The 22046-nt window shown below is 35.4% G+C and overlaps 2 protein-coding genes and 1 pseudogene across 2 annotated transcripts; all 3 read right to left on the reverse strand.

The window, feature by feature from the left end:
* Positions 1-215: 215 nt before the first annotated feature.
* LOC132902005 (uncharacterized) lies at positions 216-3237 on the reverse strand. Its single transcript, XM_060945524.1, has 2 exons — positions 937-3237; positions 216-839 (listed from the first exon to the last, which is right to left on the reverse strand). The coding sequence occupies exons 1-2, from the start codon at positions 1973-1975 to the stop codon at positions 658-660; spliced, it is 1221 nt and encodes a 406-aa protein (XP_060801507.1). The 5' UTR covers positions 1976-3237; the 3' UTR covers positions 216-657.
* An 11125-nt stretch (positions 3238-14362) lies between these two features.
* On the reverse strand, positions 14363-17350 carry LOC132901981 (uncharacterized; annotated as a pseudogene).
* Positions 17351-17370: 20 nt separating this feature from the next.
* On the reverse strand, positions 17371-18874 carry LOC132901979 (uncharacterized). Its single transcript, XM_060945370.1, has one exon. The coding sequence runs from the start codon at positions 18573-18575 to the stop codon at positions 18045-18047; it is 531 nt and encodes a 176-aa protein (XP_060801353.1). The 5' UTR covers positions 18576-18874; the 3' UTR covers positions 17371-18044.
* Positions 18875-22046: the final 3172 nt, after the last annotated feature.

The following is a 22046-nucleotide window of genomic DNA, read 5'->3' on the forward strand; positions in this document are numbered from 1 at the left end:
ACAACGAAGTTTTAAATGCCAAATGGGTTCTTTACCATATTTTCTGTTTATATAAATCCAATAAATATATTTTTCGTCTTCAAAAAAAAACTATCTACCGAAAATCAAAGTATGTAATTTTTATTTGAAAATTTATTTGGTAACAAGAATTTTATTTTCTAGAAGTATTAATGATAGAAATAACTTCTTCCAAATTATTATTCACACAGATTTTCAATAACTTCTATTTTATTAACAGTAATTTCGTACATGCAGGATTAATATATTATAATAAATGACACTTATTTAAGTAACAATAATATAAGTAACAATAACTTTATTTTCTAGAAGTGTTAACAATAGAGGTAACTTCTTCTAAATTATTATTTATACAGATTTTAAATAACTTCAATTTAATTAACAGTAATTGTGTAAATGCAGAATTAATATATAACAATATTCAAATTATTTTTGAAATTTCTTTCAAGTATTTTATTTCATTAAGATTTTCTTTAATTTCTATTATTTTTTTCAATTTTTCATCTTTAATGATATACTTTCTTCTTTTTTTTTCAGGCGGTGATCCGCATAACATCTTTTCTATCTCTGATTCCTTTATTATTGTCTCTTTTATAAGTTCTTTTATAAGGTGATAAAATCCGGGAGATTTTTTATCTATTATTTGGTTAATGTGATGATGCCAAGCCAAGCTTCCGCTGAATTTTGAGTTCGTGGCAATTTTAATGTATTTATCAACTCGCAGCTCCAAAATTCCGGAATATATCTTGCGGGGGCACTGCAAGTGCCACTAACATAATTTTCTTCAAACCAATGGGCTAAAGAAATAATATCATCGTCGTCTGAAAAAAAAAAACAATAGTAAAAATTAAAACTTGCCATGTTATATGTATAGCAAAGTATAAAAATGAGACGTAAAAAATGTAGTTATATATTTACCTTTATAACTGACGAGTAATTTATTAAAATATATAGGAATCTCGTTCGGAGGCAAAAAACTCAGTGCCAAAAGACATTTTACATCTGTTTTAAACTTTATATCACTTGCATATCTTTGTGTTAAACCCCTTTGTTGAACTTGCCGATATAATATTTGCCCGAGATGAAAGTGGCAGCCATGTAGTATCACATTCTCAAAATTAGATTTTAAACTTTGGATTGCCGCCTTTTCGAAGTCCAAAATACATATTTTTGGATGAAATTCTAAATCATTTTCCACTCCGTATTCTTGTAATAATTCAAATATCATGTCGTATGTTTTCTTATCTTTGTTTGTGCATAAACAATACAGTAAAGGGAACGTTTTTGTTTTATTTCCTGTTACTGATAAATTACCATGTATGGTGTATAATTGTTGAAATATGTGTGGCACAATCTTAAATGTACCATCAAGGACCCAAAAATCTGCTTGTTGCAATAATTGCATCATGTTTTTCGTTGACAGTAACAAAATTCGCTTATTATTATTGTAAATCCGATCTTTGATGACAAAACATTGACCATTTATTTGCATTTCACTTTCATCTATTTCAAATAAAATATCAGTGGGCTCTTTCTTTTTTGGGACCTTTGATCTAGCTCTATACATCACCTGCTTAAGAGCTGATTGACTAGGTAAATGATCTAGAAATTCTGGAGTGCAATCACTTTGATTATTTTGCAAAATTTGGCATACCTTTAATCCGGTTCTTGCATCCTCTTTCAATTTTTGCCTAAAATCCGAGATTTCTTTATCAAGTGGATTTGGCTCATGATTGTGCTTATTACTGCATTTTAAAACATTATGTATCATATCATTTGCACTATTTACTTCTGTAACTAATGTTGCACAACATTTATAAATGTAGTGTTTTCGTGAATCACAGCACCAGTAAAATTTAGTATTGTTCACTTTGTTTTTATAATAACTGAATCCTTCATAATGTAATTTTAATCCACCTCTATTGGATTTATACACTTTTGCTAAATTATCAGACATTTTAATAATAATGATAAACAACAATATGTGTATGAGATGTTTAGACAGACAATGATGTTTATTATCTAACTACCGTAAAAATAATTAATAATATTAATTTTACAGCAACACAACAAAAAATGTTTTTGCTCCATTTATTTTACCAGGCTAAATGTTTTACTTTAGAAGATTAACACTATGTATTTAAACATTACGTTTTTGGATTACTCTATATCACATTTGAATCTTGTGACAGAGCGCTATAGGTAGGTTTAGGTTGCGGCGGGGTGGCCCTTGGGCCTTGGGGGTAACCTATCACAAACTAGATTTGATTTTCAATAACTTCTATTTTATTAGGACCCTAAAGGCCGAAGTAAAGTGAACCTGTAGAGTTATAAAAATAATAAGTGTTAGCGAAAAACAGCGCCGTAATTTTTTGAATGATTCATTAAATATAATATAAATATATATGTCACAGTCAAAACTCTTAACCAGTCAAAAGTACTATTGACTAGCACTTAACCAGTCAAAAGTACTATTGACTAGCAAAATCAGTTAAAAGTACTTTTGACCGTTGCTGCATGAAGCAGGTACGCGCTCTTACTAACAAATAAGTAGTCGTATTCTTTTCGGACATTGTTCTCAGACGCGACATGCATGTGATAGGTTCGAAGGGTGATCGCGAGCGCAGCGAGCGATCACCCTTCGAGTGTTAGGTATTTTTTTTGTAAACCACCCAAAAAGCTTTTTTGTTGCTAGTCAAAAGTACTTTTGACTGGTTAAGAGTTTTGACTGCAACATATACATGGATAAATCACACAGATTGAGCCAAACCCAAAGTAAGTTCAAAACTTGTGTTATGGGATACTAACTCAACGATACTATATTTTATAACAAATACTTAAATAAATAAACACCCAAGACCCGGATCAATCAGAAAAAGTTCATTTACACACAAATAGAACATAACTACAAAGTATATACTCTGTATATATAAACATTTTGGATTTCAAAATTATGATTGAACTTATTTGGTATTTGTCATGTTGTATTTTAATAATAGCGAAAATAATTTTTAGTTTAAATAATTATTTTCTTTATGAAACGTACAGAAATAGTATCATCGGTTTAACGTTAGGTTGCAATGCAAAGCATATACATTTCAAAAATATAACCACCGAAAATCGGAATTTCAACCAGATGGAATAAGATATTTCGGTCAAATGAAAATATTGAAAATAAAAAAAATTACGAAACGTTTTTGGTATTTTCAAATTCGTAACTAAAGAATTCTAGTTTGTGATAGGTAACCTACGGGATAACTTTTAATAATTTTAATTTTTTCTGGGTCTGGCAATACACCGTCACTCGATACGATATTTCCGAGATACAATTTTACATTTACAATTCTTTTTTTAGAAAATTACATTTAGCGGGATTTAATTTTAAGTTTGCGTGCCTCAGTCTATCGAAAACAAGTAAAAGATTTTTGTTATGATCAATTAATTTTTTTCCCATTATTATCAAATCGTCAAGGTATACTAAAAATTTTTCGTAAGATAAACCTGCCATTGCCATGGTCATCCTACGAGAAAATGAACTGGGACTGGTCTTTAATCCCATGGGCATTCTCCGCATTTGAAGTTGAGAGCCTGCGCAAAAAGATGTAAATTTTCTACTGTCTTTCTCAAGACGCACATTAAAAAATCCTTGATTTAAGTCTAAATGACTGAAATATATACAGCCGTTAAGCGAATCTAATATTTCCGTTATATTTGGAAGTGGAAATTTATCATCTTGGATACAGTTGTTCAATTTCCGATAGTCTATGACCAAGCGCCACTTCTTTTCCCCACTTGAGTCAGATTTTTAGTGACCAGCAAAACTGGACTGGACCACTCGCTACTACAAGTTTCTATAATGCCTTGCTCCAATAAATCATTAACTTGTTTTTTAACTAATTTTTTTGTGCATGCGGAAGTCTATAAGGCTTTGTATACACTGGAGTAACACCGGGTTTTAAAGTTATTTTATGTTCGTATAATTTTGTTGTGGTCAATTTATCGCCTGAAAGATAGAAAATATCGGAATATTTAGCACAAATTGATTCAATTGAGTTGCGCTCTTCTTTATTCAAGTTATTAAGATTTATCGAATTTAATAATTTTTTAACACGTTCTGCTTTAGTACTAGTTTCCTGAAATATACACATCTCGTAATCACTGGCTTTAAGTAAGGTGGGAAATACTTCTTTTAAATTTAAATCCGATTCAGTAGTGTTTAAAATGCGAATAGGTATTTTCCATTAGTAGGTTTTACTAAACAACTCGCAATAAAGATCCCATCTTGCAGTTAGTTAGTGCGACAACTAACCACACATTCCTCAGTTTCACACGTATCGATAAAATGTATAGACTCAGATCTTGAAGGAACAGAAATATGTGTGTCAAAAAGTTCCTCTATTTGGGTACATTTAAAGTTTTAGTACACTACTCTCAAGTGTGCTTTTTAACTCAGAATATTTATTTAAAAATGTATTGTACTCTTCTACTAATTCGTCAGCCTCTTTTATCTTTGACACAATGATATGGCCTTTTTTACGACTTGGGCCTATTTTAATAAGATATTTTCTTATTTGTTGAAGGCTGGAATACAATAATCTTAAATTGTCTAATTCTGCCATAACAAATATTTAAAAATATTACAATACATACCCTTAACTGCTTATATAACTATACCGCGATTATATATTATTTTTAGATATACGACTATGTAGATACATTACACACGCAAAACACGAATACGCGCACTTTATTCACTGTTTCACCACTTTTATACCATCTCGTCTTCTTCTTTCTTTCCCGCTAGGCTACGTCTATCAGCCAGTCTCGTCCTCTGCCGGAATAATGATCTCCTCACAGCATCTCGATTTAACTCATTGAGAATTAATCTCTTGTGGTATCTCCGATATATTTTGAAAATGCAGTAAATAAAAGTCAGGGCAGCTAGAGACAACAAAATGAGCATTTCATATGAGCGCAACGAATATTAATTCGTTGCGCTCATATGAAATGCCAATTGCCGAATATCTGCATTGTTTGCACCTGCTGCTGCGTTTTGGGCAAGGATGACCTCTTCCTTAGTGTTTGTAGAGCCCATGATGAGGTAAATTAAAAAAAATAAGTGAATAATTCGGCACAATTAGAACACCGCACGGGGATAGGCAAAGTCCACGAATACACATTTTGAATGTAATGTTCACTTCCAGTCTCTATATGGTTAAAGGAATGTAAACACTGTCACGGTCGCCATGTGAGGTTCGGGTGTAGGGTGGCTAATTGATACAACGAATGTTGAGTTAATACTGACATTTATTCAATAGCCTCGTCTTATAAATAGGTAACATACATAATCTTAGCTCCACTACAATATTTATTCATAAAACATCAATGTGTCGATAATATTGAAGTCATAACATGGATGTCAAACCATCGATATGTTCCAGCTAAAAATAGATGAATATCGTTCTTCCCTAAACCCGGGTCTTATTCCATGATCATGCCTAATTTCGCAAAAAAATCGGTTTAGCTGTTTACGCAGCGGCCGCAAAGAAAACTCTTAGAACGAATGAATTCCCCCCGTTTTTGGAACATTATTCGTTGATACTCCGCTCCTATTTAGTGTAGTCTAATACTATCTATCCTATAGCTTTCCTCGATAAACGGGCTATCTAACAGTAAAAGAATTTTTCAAAACGGTCCAGTAGTTTCTGAGATAATAATTAAATTTAATGCTAATATGTTGTCAAATCTGTGAGTAATTTTTAGAACATAAAATTGTCGATTTAAACTTATTACTAGGTTATAATCTAATATCACTTAAGTCATTATATTTATAGCTGTCTTTGCATAAAACTTGGCGTGCCTCCGTTGTGTAGCTCCATATGGTCAATTATGTGCGCAAACTGAATTCCGAAGGCATGTGCATCAATTTTTCTGTGAAGTTGAATCAAATGGCTATGTAACTTATACATACCTATGTTATTATGTCGCTATCAACTTATTATCGATATATATATTTATGTGATAACTACGAGTATCTTTTTAAAGCAGCGATGTATGTAACTGCAATACTTATTTGTATGTCATTTTTAATTAATCGTTGTTATAGCAACACAGTCACATATAATAGCGGACAGACAGCTTTACTTACTTCAATTGAAACAGTACTACTACGAGTTTTCTTCTCTTCTAATTCTCCCTTTCTTTCTTCCTCTTCTAATCTTCTTTCGGTCTCCGCTGAAGTAGTTATTGGAGTGGGAATTGTGATCTCACGTGCTAAGTAGGCTGGCTTCAATCTATCGATCGAGACATTTGTAGTCTTGCCTCTGATTTCTATTTTGAAAAACTTGGGTTGCCTTTTCAAAACTTGGAAGGGACCAGCATAAGGAGGTTCAAGTGCACCACGTACATGGTCTTGACGGAGAAAGACGTGAGAAGTTGAGTTAAGATCACGTGGTATAATATAGAAATGTTTAATATAGAAACGCAACAACATGTGATATGAACAAGAGCTATATGTGGAGTGACCGGTCGGCTCGGCGATGTTCTCTGAAGAGGCGTCTTGCGCGCGCAGACATCGTTCTTCGTTTTCTTAATTCAAACGGCACGCCACAATATCAAGCGCATCGGGAATCTCTGTTGGCTCTAAAAATGCCAGTGCACCGATATGCCTCATTTTATGGGCAAATACTGGATTACTATTGTAACGTGTAGCGAGACCAGATGATTGAATATGACGCCATATGCTTTGGTTCAAATGAAAAAAACAAAGCTTATTTAACCGATTCGTTGCGGATGACACGGCATCATCCTGAACAAAACCATCCTAGTTTTTTACGTAAATCAAGCCTGTAGGGTTCGTTTCTGAATATTCTATGAAATAGAATAAATTAGGGATTGTCAACCTTTTTTATATTTGTTTCGGGAAAGGTGTACATAATGATCCCTCTAAGGGAGAAGGCTAATTGTGGCCAAAGTATTGAAGCTAGAGTAAATCTGTAAAAACTTTTGGATAGTTCATTTAATTGGCCGTATTTTGGAATACAACTCTTTTTGGGCGGCTTTATATTTTCTGTTTTATTTGTGATTTTCCAAACCTCTACTATCATCATCATTTTGTACACCGGGGTGGGTAAAATGATTCCTGGGGTAGGGTTAAAATGATCCCGAGGATTATATTGCCCCCAGATTAAAAAAATAAACTAAATTAGTTATTCTAATCAGTCTTTATTAGTTTTTTCATATCACAGTTGACATTTAACTGTTATAATGCCTGTAATTAGTCAGATCAGTATCTTATATCTTAATATAGCTATAGAAACCCAGTCTTTCAGCCAGTGAAACTTAAAGTTATAAAAAAAGAACACAACATAATAATTTTAAACGGGCTGTTTCCAATTCAATACCTAACTATGATTAATAGTCTTGTTGAATCAACTACCAAAAAAATTTCAATAACAAAACAAAGAAACCCAGTCTTATGGGTCAAACACAACAAAAAACATTTCTAAACCTAATTTAAATATCTGACTATGATTAACAGTCTATTAAAATCAACTACTAGAAAACATTTTAATAATAGGTAAAGGATCAACTTATTCAGAGATCTAATTGCTTCCTTATATTTCCACGGCGATCTACACAAAAGTCGCATATAAAATCATCTTCGTCGTCACTATCGAGTCCAGCGCATGCTTCGTGTCCCCATTTTAAACATTCCACACAGCGGATCCAACCTTCTCCCATAGCGTCTTTTGAATAAGGTTCCGTGCAGAACAAGCACTCTGCGTCCTCTTCTTCTACAGAAGATTCTGACTCATAAGAGTTCCTGGCTGTCCTTGCTCGTCTTCCAATTTTTTGTTTTTTACTGTTCTTCTTTTATCTCCTTGTTTTTTATTTTCTTTGTTTCCTTGAATCGTTTTTTTTCCTTTGCCAACTCCTTTTCCCTTAGATTTCTTACCCTCTTCTTTTTCTTTCTTTTTTTGCGTTTCTTCTTCTAAATAGCTTTTATAAGGTGTGCTAGTTAAAACCGTTGTATCTATTTTTCGTTTTCTTACATTCTTACTTCTTTTTCCGTCTATTTTTGGCAAAGGTCGAAGGTCTCGTGGAGAATATACACCAAAAGATGTTGATGGTAAATCTAATAATGATTTGGAGGCTGTGACAGTGCCAATCTCTTGAGGTTTTGTAGAATTCAGGGACACTGGTGGATCGTTTTGAATATGAGTATATTCTTGCGAAAGTAATGAAGGTGATGATGTTGGAGTCCTATTTGAATCTAAGATTTGTGGTGAAGGTGTTCTACAATCATTTATAAGTAATGTATCTGTCGTATTGGTATCATATACCCCCGACTCAGGTTGTTGTGGATCAGGAACAGCAACTGTTTGATCAACTTGGGCCGCAACAGCGTCGTTTAAAGCAGATTCCGAAGTACTGGGAACCTCGTTTTGAGCAGCCGCTTCCATATCAGTAGTTTCTGCAGCCACAAAGTCCACATCGCCGAAAATATCCTGATTCATAGGACAAATTCCACATTTAGAAAATCCATTTATCGCATTTAATGGCACCGCTGCTCTAAGATAAGCCCCTGCAAAGATTTTTGTAATTTGAAACACTGACACCACTCTTCCCGGATTATTATTCATCCACTTTTCTAATTCCTGATTATGATAGACGCTGAGAGGATACATTACTCCTACATCCAGGGGCTGTAGTTTATGCGTGCAATGTGGAGGCAAGCATAAAATTGTGACGTGATTTTCTCTGGCTTTTAATACCACATTCAAGTTTTTGGTGTGCGACAAATGCCCATCTAAAATTAAAAGGACTGGATCATCTGCCGAAGGCTTCGCATGAGCTAAAAAATGATCAAACCATTGATCAAAAACTTCAAGTTTCATCCAACCACTTGAATTGCATGCATAAGCAGATCCTGGGGATGCACCATCCATTAATTCTATCTTCATTCTTACTCTTCGAAATATAAACATTGGTGGTAAAAATGTACCAGCTGCGGAACAACAAATAACCGCTGTTGTCGTCTCACCTCTTTCAGCCGAAGTAACTCTTGCCACTTGTTTACGACCAGCTTTAGCGAATACTTTTGTGTTTTTTGTTGGCACTGTACATATGCTAGTCTCATCAACATTGAATATTCTGTGTGGATGGAAATGATGTTTTTCCTGAATGTCTTTTAACACAGAAAATAATTTATCAACGACAGGTTTATTAAAGGCTCTAGCTCGTGCTGCTGATGTTGATTCTGGACTTCGGAGAGCTATATCGGGATGCCGTTTTCTAAAACCTCTCAACCAATCAACACCGGCTCTTTCTTTCTCAGTTGAAAATGGATGCTTAATGTTGTTCTTCGTCGCCAGCTGATACGCCAGAGAAAGTACATCTTGTTTGGTTAGGCCATACATCCTAGATTCCATGTCTGTTATGTGCTGAATTAGTTCTTTTTCTTGATCAGGTGAAAACACCGTTTGTTTACTTCCTAGGGTCTTAACTGCGCCAACAGCAACTTTATTTTTGCCTTTGGCTCTTCTTTTCAGGCTCATCACAGGTACCGAGAACTGCTTGCTGGCTGTTTTATATGGCATGCCTTTTTTTACTTCTTCGAGTGTTCGTGACATAGCCTCCTCGCTCCATTTTTGCCGGTCTGTCTTTCTTTGATAATTTCGCGGCATCTGCAAATGATATATAAAAACTATACATGCTACACACACTTAAATTTCGACATACATATACACACACACTCACACATACACACGTACATAAACATACAAAAACGTATATTATATTTTTATGTTCAAAAAAACCAAAAGTGAAGGGGTAAAATGATCCTGGGATCATTTTACACTCATACGCAGGGATCGTTTGACCCCAAATACAAAATTTTTTTTTTATTATTGAAAAGTAACCTCAATTTGTCGCCTTAGCGAAATCGAACCGCACTTAAACAACACTTGATTATGATTCAAAGTCGAAAATAAAACGTTAATTCACTGAAATACAACACCATCCAAATAATACAACATTGATTTGACGCTTACCTTACATTGAACACAGCAATTTTCTTTTTTTTTATATTAATCGGCGCACGATGCTTAGACCGCCATGATATTTCACTGGGACTGAGCGGGGAGCGGGGAAGACGTTTGCATATAAATCTAATAGATGGCACTAGTAATTTACCGACAACGATGGGGAATCATTTGACCTCGAGGAATCATTTTGTACACCTATCCCTAATTCTAGTATTTGATCATATAAATTATTAAATTCACAACAAAGTTCCTCTATTTGGGTACATTTAAAGTTTTAGTACACTACTCTCAAGTGTGCTTTTTAACTCAGAATATTTATTTAAAAATGTATTGTACTCTTCTACGAATTCGTCAGCCTCTTTTATCTTTGACACAATGATATGGCCTTTTTTACGACTTGGGCCTATTTTAATAAGATATTTTCTTATTTGTTGAAGGCTGGAATACAATAATCTTAAGTTGTCTAATTCTGCCATAACAAATATTTAAAAATATTACAATACATACTTATTACTGCTTTTATAACTATACCGCGATTATATATTATTTTTAGATATACGACTATGTAGATACACTACACACGCAAAACACGAATACGCGCACTTTATTCACTGTTTCACCACTTTTATACCATCTCGTCTTCTTCTTTCTTTCCCGCTAGGCTACGTCTATCAGCCAGTCTCGTCCTCTGCCGGAATAATGATCTCCTCACAGCATCTCGATTTAACTCATTGAGAATTAATCTCTTGTAGTATCTCCGATATATTTTGAAAATGCAGTAAATAAAAGTCAGGGCAGCTAGAGACAACAAAATGAGCATTTCATATGAGCGCAACGAATATTAATTCGTTGCGCTCATATGAAATGCCAATTGCCGAATATCTGCATTGTTTGCACCTGCTGCTGCGTTTTGGGCAAGGATGACCTCTTCCTTAGTGTTTGTAGAGCCCATGATGAGGTAAATTAAAAAAAATAAGTGAATAATTCGGCACAATTAGAACACCGCACGGGGATAGGCAAAGTCCACGAATACACATTTTGAATGTAATGTTCACTTCCAGTCTCTATATGGTTAAAGGAATGTAAACACTGTCACGGTCGCCATGTGAGGTTCGGGTGTAGGGTGGCTAATTGATACAACGAATGTTGAGTTAATACTGACATTTATTCAATAGCCTCGTCTTATAAATAGGTAACATACATAATCTTAGCTCCACTACAATATTTATTCATAAAACATCAATGTGTCGATAATATTGAAGTCATAACATGGATGTCAAACCATCGATATGTTCCAGCTAAAAATAGATGAATATCGTTCATCCCTAAACCCGGGTCTTATTCCATGATCATGCCTAATTTCGCAAAAAAATCGGTTTAGCTGTTTACGCAGCGGCTGCAAAGAAAACTCTTAGAACGAATGAATTCCCCCCGTTTTTGGAACATTATTCGTTGATACTCCGCTCCTATTTAGTGTAGTCTAATACTATCTATCCTATAGCTTTCCTCGATAAACGGGCTATCTAACAGTAAAAGTTTCTGAGATAATAATTAAATTTAAAGCTAATATGTTGTCAAATCTGTGAGTAATTTTTAGAACATAAAATTGTCTATTTAAACTTATTACTAGGTTATAATCTAATATCACTAAAGTCATTATATTTATAGCTGTCTTTGCATAAAACTTGGCGTGCCTCCGTTGTGTAGCTCCATATGGTCAATTATGTGCGCAAACTGAATTCCGAAGGCATGTGCATCAATTTTTCTGTGAAGTTGAATCAAATGGCTATGTAACTTATACATACCTATGTTATTATGTCGCTATCAACTTTTTATCGATATATATATTTATGTGATAACTACGAGTATCTTTTTAAAGCAGCGATGTATGTAACTGCAATACTTATTTGTATGTCATTTTTAATTAATCGTTGTTATAGCAACACAGTCACATATAATAGCGGACAGACAGCTTTACTTACTTCAATTGAAACAGTACTACTACGAGTTTTCTTCTCTTCTAATTCTCCCTTTCTTTCTTCCTCTTCTAATCTTCTTTCGGTCTCCGCTGAAGTAGTTATTGGAGTGGGAATTGTGATCTCACGTGCTAAGTAGGCTGGCTTCAATCTATCGATCGAGACATTTGTAGTCTTGCCTCTGATTTCTATTTTGAAAAACTTGGGTTGCCTTTTCAAAACTTGGAAGGGACCAGCATAAGGAGGTTCAAGTGCACCACGTACATGGTCTTGACGGAGAAAGACGTGAGAAGGTGAGTTAAGATCACGTGGTATAATATAGAAATGTTTAATATAGAAACGCAACAACATGTGATATGAACAAGAGCTATATGTGGAGTGACCGGTCGGCTCGGCGATGTTCTCTGAAGAGGCGTCTTGCGCGCGCAGACATCGTTCTTCGTTTTCTTAATTCAAACGGCACGCCACAATATCAAGCGCATCGGGAATCTCTGTTGGCTCTAAAAATGCCAGTGCACCGATATGCCTCATTTTATGGGCAAATACTGGATTACTATTGTAACGTGTAGCGAGACCAGATGATTGAATATGACGCCATATGCTTTGGTTCAAATGAAAAAAACAAAGCTTATTTAACCGATTCGTTGCGGATGACACGGCATCATCCTGAACAAAACCATCCTAGTTTTTTACGTAAATCAAGCCTGTAGGGTTCGTTTCTGAATATTCTATGAAATAGAATAAATTAGGGATTGTCAACCTTTTTTATATTTGTTTTGTAACTTTGTTTTGATTAATGAAAAATAAAACTTAAACTACAATGAGTGTAAAACATTACTAATATTATGTATTACTTTAAAACATTATTTAAATTTATCATCGAATGTTTTAGTTTATATCGGACACACACATCTGTTTAATTTACCTCACTCAATCATTTTTAACTTAGAAACCTACAAAAGGTTACTACCTCTGAACAGAAAAGTAACTTACCTGCCATTTTCAGGAAAACACTTAATAAACTCACTCAAAAACTACTTAAAACGACGTTACCTTCCGCTTACATGCGTGGTTTGCGTTCAACTAAGTGAATCAAGTCAATACACGTGTAAAAACCAAGAATAGAAAGTCATGTCTGAAAATCCCAAAGCTGTTGAAAGAAAACTTAGAAAAGTTGGTAAGTTTGGAAAATAAAAACACTGTAGTGCATAAAGCGGTCTACACACCAAAGCCGCTGACCCGGCGGCACAGCCCGGCGGCTTCAGAATGTCCAAGCCGAACGACTTTGCCGGCGGCAATACCGGCGGCACGACAGCCGCGGCATGTGGTGTTCTAGTAATTGCCAAATAGTCGTAGAGATTGGACGTGTGTGTTGCGAATAATTCAGAAGTAGTATTTTCAGATTGACATGGAGGAGGACGATAACAGTGATTTAATAATAGCAGTTTGTGGAGTTATTATCGGTGGATCCCTCAACACACGAAAGTGTTGGGTTAGGCCAAGTTTAATGAGTCGCAATAAATACAGTACTTGTCAAAGATTAAGTGATTTAAGGGAAGACGACTTGGTTCTATACAAACCCATTTCTTTTAAGACTTTCCTGTCATTAACCAGTACCGACTTTGAATATTTACTGAATATTGTTGGACACAAAATAGCTAAACAAGACACAAATTACAGAAAAGCAGTTTCACCAGTAGAAAGATTGTCAATAACGTTAAAATACCTAAGCTCAGGAAATTCTTTTAGTAGCCTGTGCGACGTCTTTAAAGTATCTCCTCAACTTATTTCAAGCATTATTCCTGAAGTATGTGATGCTTTAGTTGAAGGACTTTCAGATTATGTGAAAATTCCAAGGAGTCAGGAAGGATGGAGAGAAATTGCAGATGAATATTTAAAAAGATGGCAAATACCCAATTGTCTTGGGTCAATGGATGGGAAACACATAAAACTTCAATGTCCCCCAAAAAGTGGAAGTGATTATATAAACTATAAAAAATATTTCAGTATTGTGCTCTTTGCTTTGGTAGATGCTGATTACAACTTTTTGTACGCTAAGGCCTCTTTTCCATTACACGGTTGTTCAAACGTACGGTGTGTAAGCCGTACGGTTGAAAAAACGTGCTAGCTTGTACATGATACGGCAAAATCACCGCGCGAGACATTGGTAAGTACTGGCTAGTAGCGCTTTTTACTCGGGCTGTGTAGGACGTGCTGCGTCATGAATTTTCTTACGAAAAAAAAGATTATAGTTGCTTATTACATATATAGGAAAAAGAAAATAGAAAAAAAAGGGAAGTAAGGTTTTGGATACATCCGATTTTAGAAAAAAGGGAGGAATATGGCGCGTTTCATACACTTGTCAAGAATCAATTGAGAGAAGATGAAGACAAGTTTTACAATTATTTTAGAATGCAGAAAACTACATTCGACAACTTGCTCCAAAAATTATCCCAGGAACTAAAACATCAAGATACTTTTATGCGAGAGAGTATATCGCCCGCAGAAAGATTGGCTGTAACTCTGAGGTAAGTAGGTACAAAATTAAATGACATATTTTAGTTTAAAATTGTTTATTGCACACAAACAAAATTATTACATGTAATTGAATTTTAACAATTATTAATTTAAGAACAAGTAAATCAAAAAATACACTACGCTGAAAATGCTACTCAAGTGCGGTACTAAAATCGAATTCGTCTTCAATAGAAACTTGAGAATCTGCCGAGATACTTTCCGCATTTACACTATGTACAGATAATTGTGATTCGGGTCGGTAGTGGATTGGCTCTGAACCAGAACCGTGTCCAAAATCATGAGAAGACGTCTGTGGACGACTTATTCCATAGCCCGATCTAGCAGCTGTAGAATATCCATATGTTGACGATTGCGCATTTGAGGATGCTGTACCACTTAAATATCCTTGATAGCCTTGATCCCATTGGTTTCTTGATGTAGGTATATACTGAGTACACTGTCTTTGTTGAATATTTTTAATTATTGAAATTACTTTAAACTGAAAGTCTATCATATTTTCATCACTGAACTTGTCAACTGTATCAGCGATTCCCATAAAAAAGTTCATACTACGGCTTTTCTTTTTCTCATCTCGTTCTGCTGAATCCATAAACTTCATAAACCTAATGTCAACTTCACTTAGTTCATTTTTTCTTTTTTTTTTAGCCCTTTGCGTCTCACTCCGTTCAGTGTATCCCGAGCTTGATTGATTCGGGACTGCACTATCAAAATTTTCATTACTGAGGCTAGAATCATGAACATGTTCAGTCATGTTAGAATCGGTCTTGCGATGCTCAACATTTATTTTTAGGAACATCATTTCATCATAGAACATATATTTTCTTATTTTTTTTTGCTGAAGAACCAGACTTACATTCATTAATTTTTTTGTCATATTTTATCCAGCTATCTTTCATATTGGTCCACTTCTTCATCACCATTTGCCATGAAAATAAATAAATAATAATTATTAAATTCAAAATTTATAAAAACCCCCGACCTAAACTGAATCGACCCCGACCTAAAATGGGGTTTTAGTATTTGAACCTGAACCGTTTGGTTTTATATTTCAGGTATCTAGCAACAGGAGATACCTTTACTGACCTATACTACAGCTATAGAATTGGAATAAAAACCATAAGTTGCATCGTACGTGAAGTATGCCACTACATTTGGTTAGAACTGTATAAAGAATATATGAAAATACCATCTAAAGAAAGTCTTCTTTAGATGGTATTTTCATTACATTCGTAGCCAGTCGGCTACACATTGCAAGCAAATTTCAAGAATCTTCCAACTTCCCGCTGTGCTTAGGAGCGGTCGATGGAAAACACATCAGACTTATTAAGCCAATTGATAGTGGCTCGATGTTTTTAAATTACAAACATTTTTTTTCTATAGTTTTGATGGCAGTAGTAGATAGCGATTACAACTTTATATTTGTTGACGTTGGCGCCTACGGAAAGGAGTGTGATTCCAGTGTGTTTAAAGAGACCCCATTTTGGAAAAATTTAACAAACAACGGATTAAATCTACCCTATGCAACACGTTTGCCTGGAATTGACTACGATTTGCCATATGTGTTCGTTGCGGACGAAGCCTTTGCTTTGCATTATCACTTGCTTCGTCCATTTGGTGGTCATCAGCTTGATCAATTAAAACGTACATTTAACTACAGACTCACGAGAGCGCGAAGATTTGTTGAATGTGCGTTTGGCATTTTATCCAATAAATGGCGAATTTTTCACCGGCCAATGAATGTGTCCATCGATTTGGCAGTTGATATTGTGAAAACATGTTGTGTTTTGCAAAATTTTATACATAAGCAGGAAAACTTTCAGTTTCACAATGCGAGTGAAAATGAGTCTACCCTTGATTCAGAATCGGAACTAATCCAGTTACCTATCACGAATGCAGTTCGCGGAAGTTTGGCGGCTAATGAAGTTCGTAACAGATTTGCACAATATTTTGTATCTAACGAAGGTCGCCTCTCCTATCAAAACAACTATGCATAAGTAAAAAGTTAATAATTAAATATCTGTAACTTACCAAACTTGTTTTTCTCATCACCACTTAAATCTTCAAATGTGGGCTGGAAATGAATAAATATTTCTTTCCAGGAATCATATTTAAGCCGCTTATTTTTATAATCGTCGATGGTCTTATCCCATATTACAGGCCTTTCTTGAATCAACGTAATTAATAATTCTTGATTTATGTTCATTTTATAATAAAATCGCGAAACAGCATATATAAGCGGTCACGAATCCGTGCGTACGTCCGGCACCGTCGACACACCCCGATAGACTGCCACACAACACTGGTGAAAATCACGCCGTGCGTAGACGCGGCGCGCCGAGGGGCAGTCACGGCGCACGCGGCCGCGGCGCCGTGCCTTGGCGCCACCGTGCATGTCGACAAGCTCATATAGTGATCCATACCACACTGACGACCGTGCCTACACGCGGCGAATTAACCGTAGATTTTCACGGCGAGAAACCGTGTAATGGAAAAGAGGCCTAATGTGGGATGTCAGGGTCGGATTTCAGATGGTGGGGTTTTTAATAATTCAGCATTATGTCGATTGTTAAATGATAATGAATTGAATATACCACATAAAACCCCTTTACCCGGAAGGAATCTACCAGTACCGTATTTTTTTTTTGGGTGATGACGCGTTTCCTCTGCAACCCCATATTATAAAGGCTTATGATGGTAATCACACAATGGGATCATCTAAGAGGGTTTTTAACTATCGCGTATGTCGAGGGCGAAGAGTAGTTGAAAACGTGTTTGGGCAGTTAACACAAATTTAAGATTTTTCATAGACCTATTCAGCTAATCCCAGAAAAAGCTACTACTGTAACTTTGGCGTGTATACATTTATTTAATTATATCAAACGAACCGCTGCAACTCAGCAAAATGAATACGATACTGAAAATAATCAAGGAGAAATCTTTCCCGGTGAATGGCGTAGACATCTTGAAAACGACAGTTGCTTAGATAATATGTCAGGAGAAGACAATCAAACCTCGGATACTACAGTGTCCGCTGAGGATACAAGAGTGGAGATGACTCATTATTTTCTTTCTAGTGTCGGAGGATTAGAATGGCAATATAACCAATAACTCAACTCATATAATCAATATTATTTTTAATCATTAAAGTAGTTCCATGTATTATCCATTAAATCTAAAATCGTAAATTACACAGTGAGATACACTTTTATTGTGATTCGTATAATAAAATTTTAAACAAAATAAGAAATGTGTTTTTGTAAACCAATAACATGATATTAACTATTGGTAGAAGTGTCACTAAACTAAAATTAAAACCTTGCTATTCCTTACGCACATATGTCAAGCTCTACTCGTGTGAAGGGAATAGTCAACACTAATTTTAAATTTAACTTTAATGGGGCTACCTATAGCTACCTTTATTATACCAAAAAGAAAATTAAATATTTATAACATATTTTGAAGATTACTTTATAACACTATCAGAAGGATTTAGAGCTAGGTATTCTTCAGCAAATGTTTCTAGTGACGAAGGTTGAATTGTTTGTGGATCTGAGTTTGTTTGGGCAGAGTATTCAGAAGAAGTTAAGTTATTTGTAGAAGGGCTTACAACCGCCTGTTGAAGTGAAGATGCTGTATAGTATCCTGGATGACTGTGTGAACTAGAAACACTACTTGGTCTTGCAAAATCCGTAAATGTATCGGATCTATAGCCAGTTTCGGCTTCAAATATTATATTGTTGATCCGATGTCTCACAATAGCTTTCATTTGTCGATCCATTTGTCTTAACTGACCCGCAATATAATCTCCAAATAAACCATCCTCATCTTTTGTCACATTTGGTCGTTGGGAGACATTCTTCATAATATTCAATGCTTCGGATATCAACTCTTTATTAGGGTTGATTTTAGGACGTTTATTTCGTTGCCAAGTTGTATTTTCTGGCGACATCTGTGGTAAATCATTATGATTTGATTGTGAATCTCCTGGTGACATCTGTGGTAAATCATTTTGATTTGATTGTGATTCTCGTCTCGATTGTGAATCGTGGCTCGTCGACGGTGTGTCCTGCGAAAAAAGACGAAAAAGACTGCCCGTTTTACTTTAATTTAATAAAAAATAAATAAGTATCTCTAGTCAAAATCAACATTTATTGTGTATTTTTTTATTATGGATTTTATTAAAGGCACTGAATAAGTCTTCAACATTTCAATTACTTTTTTTTCAAACACATTTTTTTTACCTGAGTGGCAACTATTTTGCCAATGCCCGGGAAAGGGTTAAAATGTAAATACAAAGATACACAAATAAACTAATATTATAATTATATGTCTATGGGGCCCTAGTTGCCTGATTATAAATAAAAAAAAAAATATATCTTTACTTACAGTATCGGTGGTTCCAGTAGGCACATTATTGTTCCGCAGAAAATTTAGTGATTTGTAGGCAAACCATTTACTATGATAAATATCATCAGTACCCGCACCAGACTTATTTGAATTATCTTCTTTTTTTTTCTCTCGGTAATAATGACTAGTTAAATTTTTTATCTTTCTCTCGATTTCCGGAACATCAGTAGCAAATTCACTGGCAATTTCATTAAATGCGTCGTAACGCTTTGGCCGGCTTTTGTAGTCACGGTTTATAGAGGTCTATTAGTTTTATAACTGTTGCATCGTCCTACTCCATATTGGTTAGTTGATAAAAATAAAAGTGCCGACACTTCACAACAACAGAGAATGAATAAGTGATACGTCACTACTCTATGAAAGGCAACTGACTGAGTGAGTGGAGAGGGATGCCGTCGGCATCGGCATGCTGCCCCGCCGGCTTGCCCGCGCGGGCGCAAGCCGGCGGCATGATTGTACAAAATAAGGCCGGCGGGTTGGGCCGGCGATCCGTGCCGCCGGGTCAGCGGCTTTGGTGTGTAGACCGCTTAAGCGAGCTAGAAAAATGTTTGAAAGTATAAAAGCAGGGGATGATGCCTGTCTTTTGAAGAAATCTCTCTATAGACTTAAACAAGCAGGTAGACAGTGCAATATAAAGCTGGATACTAAACTTAAAGGGTTTTAAGGATTTAAAGGGTTTTAAGCGCTTAAAGGGTTTAAATCCGACAGTAAGTGAACCTTGTTTATATCACAGGCGAGACGGTAATGGATATGTCTTTTTGTTGTTTATGTTGATGACATTTTAGTTTCATCGAGGGATAGAGAAATCATTAATAATTTCAAGCAAGAACTTTCCAAAAGGTTTGAATTAAAAGATTTTGGCCCGGCTACGTATTGTCTGGGAATAGATATAAAAAAAATGAAAATACATGTCATGTCACAAGAAAGATATATACAGAAAATTCTAGGAAGATTTTCTATGGAGCAGTGTAATCCTGTTGGAACTCCGATGGAAACGGGAAAATTGACGATAAGTGAAGAAAAGATAAAGGAAGAAAAACGTTTTCCGTACAGAGAACTTATCGGAGCTTTTATGTATCTGAGTGTGGCAACAAGACCTGATATTGCAAATGCAACTGCAAAGCTTGCACAATTTGCGAAGAATCCAAATGAATGTTATTGGAAAGCTGCAAAACTGATCCATCTATATTTAAAAGGTACGTTGAATCATGGTTTAACATATAAACCAACTGGGCTTTGTATACAAGGGTATTCTGATGCAGATTGGGGCAACTGTGAGGTCGATAGACGATCGTTTACCGGATATGTCTTTACTCTAGGAAGTGCAAGTATTTCTTGGACTTGTATGACTTGCAGCGAATTGTGGCAACATCTACATGTGAGGTTGAATTTGTGAGTTTAGCAGAAGCTATGAAAGAAGCTGTGTACTTGACTAGTTTGCTGAAAGAATTAGTATAACATCAATGGAGTAAGTGCATGCATGCGGATAATCTAAGCGCTATCTGTCTAGCCGAAGATCATGGCGTTTATCACGCGAAAAGTAAACACATTGATATAAGGCATTTTTTCATAAGACATGTGTTGCGTGATAATAAAAATATTGTGTTAGAGCATTTAATAATAATTATATTAAGGGTTAATTTATACTAGCGCAGAGTCGAAGCGCATCGAAGCGGCAAATTCTTCACAACTAAAGGGAAGCCGCACTCTTTGACGAGTAGTAAAGGGCATCATTGCCAGTTGACTCTCGTAGCTGAAACGTGTGTAAAATGGTTGACATTGATCTTGCAATGATATTACTTATATCGGAAGTTAAAAAAGAAGAAAACGTAAAAAGAAGAATAAGAAAGCGGAATATAGTGTTCATAACATGTGGAAGAACAAACGTATTTGTGGTGAATTCACTACTTTTTGCGCTGATTTATATCCATACCTGAATTTTTTTACGACTATTATAAAATAGATTACGATAAATTTACAAACTTAGTCAATATTTTGAGACCACACATTGAGAAACAAGAAACAAATTTAACGATACCCATTCCCGTTGAAGAGCGAATATCCGTCTGCTTAAGGTGAATTATACGCTTTCTTACGATTTGCGCTGTGATTAACTTACCTACGCATTAACATTTAACATCATTTAAATTATTATTTCAACATAAATTTTATTAATTGTCATCCCTTAGATAAAAAAAGCATTATAAAACAAGCTTGTATTTCAAAATTCTTTATTAAAAAATTTGAAATAATCACTAAGGACACCAAGGAAAATCACAATTATTGAGGTCATTATTAACAAACGTTTTTCCCCCAAAGGGATAAAAACGATATATTTCATGTCTTGCCTAGGCTTGACCATGTGAGATTACATCCTTCGATCTTCACGCGAACACACGTGCCAATGGCCCCCCGCGCCGTCCAGCCCCGTCCCGCACTCCCCGCGCCTACGGGGGGGGGGGAGCGATGTGCGAGCGGCGCTCAGTGCGTGGTCTTGTCAGTACCTTGAGATCTAGTCGTCAAGTAATTATCTGGTCAAGCCTAGGCAAGACATGAAATATATCGTTTTCATCCCTTTGGGGGAAAAACGTTTGTTATTTCATGGTCTGTGCCGTCGGCTTGACCATGTGAGACATTTTTGGGTTCTGACGACGCGGGGGGAAGCGTACTGTGAAGCAAATAGGTTAGTATTGTTATTACGTAAAATGTAGTATAAATGCTTGTGTAATGAATTCAATTAAAACAAAAACATTTTCTAATAAAGTGTCTATATTTGAACTATATAGATCACATAGAATCACACAGGAACAAAACAAAATCACAAGTTTCAGTCTTTAAGCACAATTAGCATAGGTAGGAACTTCAGGTAGTACTGAAACTAGAATTAACTAAACTTAAGTCAATGGAATCATCTTTGGTAGGAATACTGATTATTTCCTTAAAGTAGTGTCTAATCACATTACGGTCACTCTTCCAGTTGCCGTTTCTTAAGATTGAATCCAACGGAACCAAATTCTCCTTTCTAGAAGAGGCAACAGCGGAACGAATACTGCCAGGT

Source organism: Amyelois transitella, chromosome 8, assembly GCF_032362555.1.
Source record: "Amyelois transitella isolate CPQ chromosome 8, ilAmyTran1.1, whole genome shotgun sequence".
Classification (NCBI taxonomy): Eukaryota; Metazoa; Arthropoda; class Insecta; order Lepidoptera; family Pyralidae; genus Amyelois; species Amyelois transitella.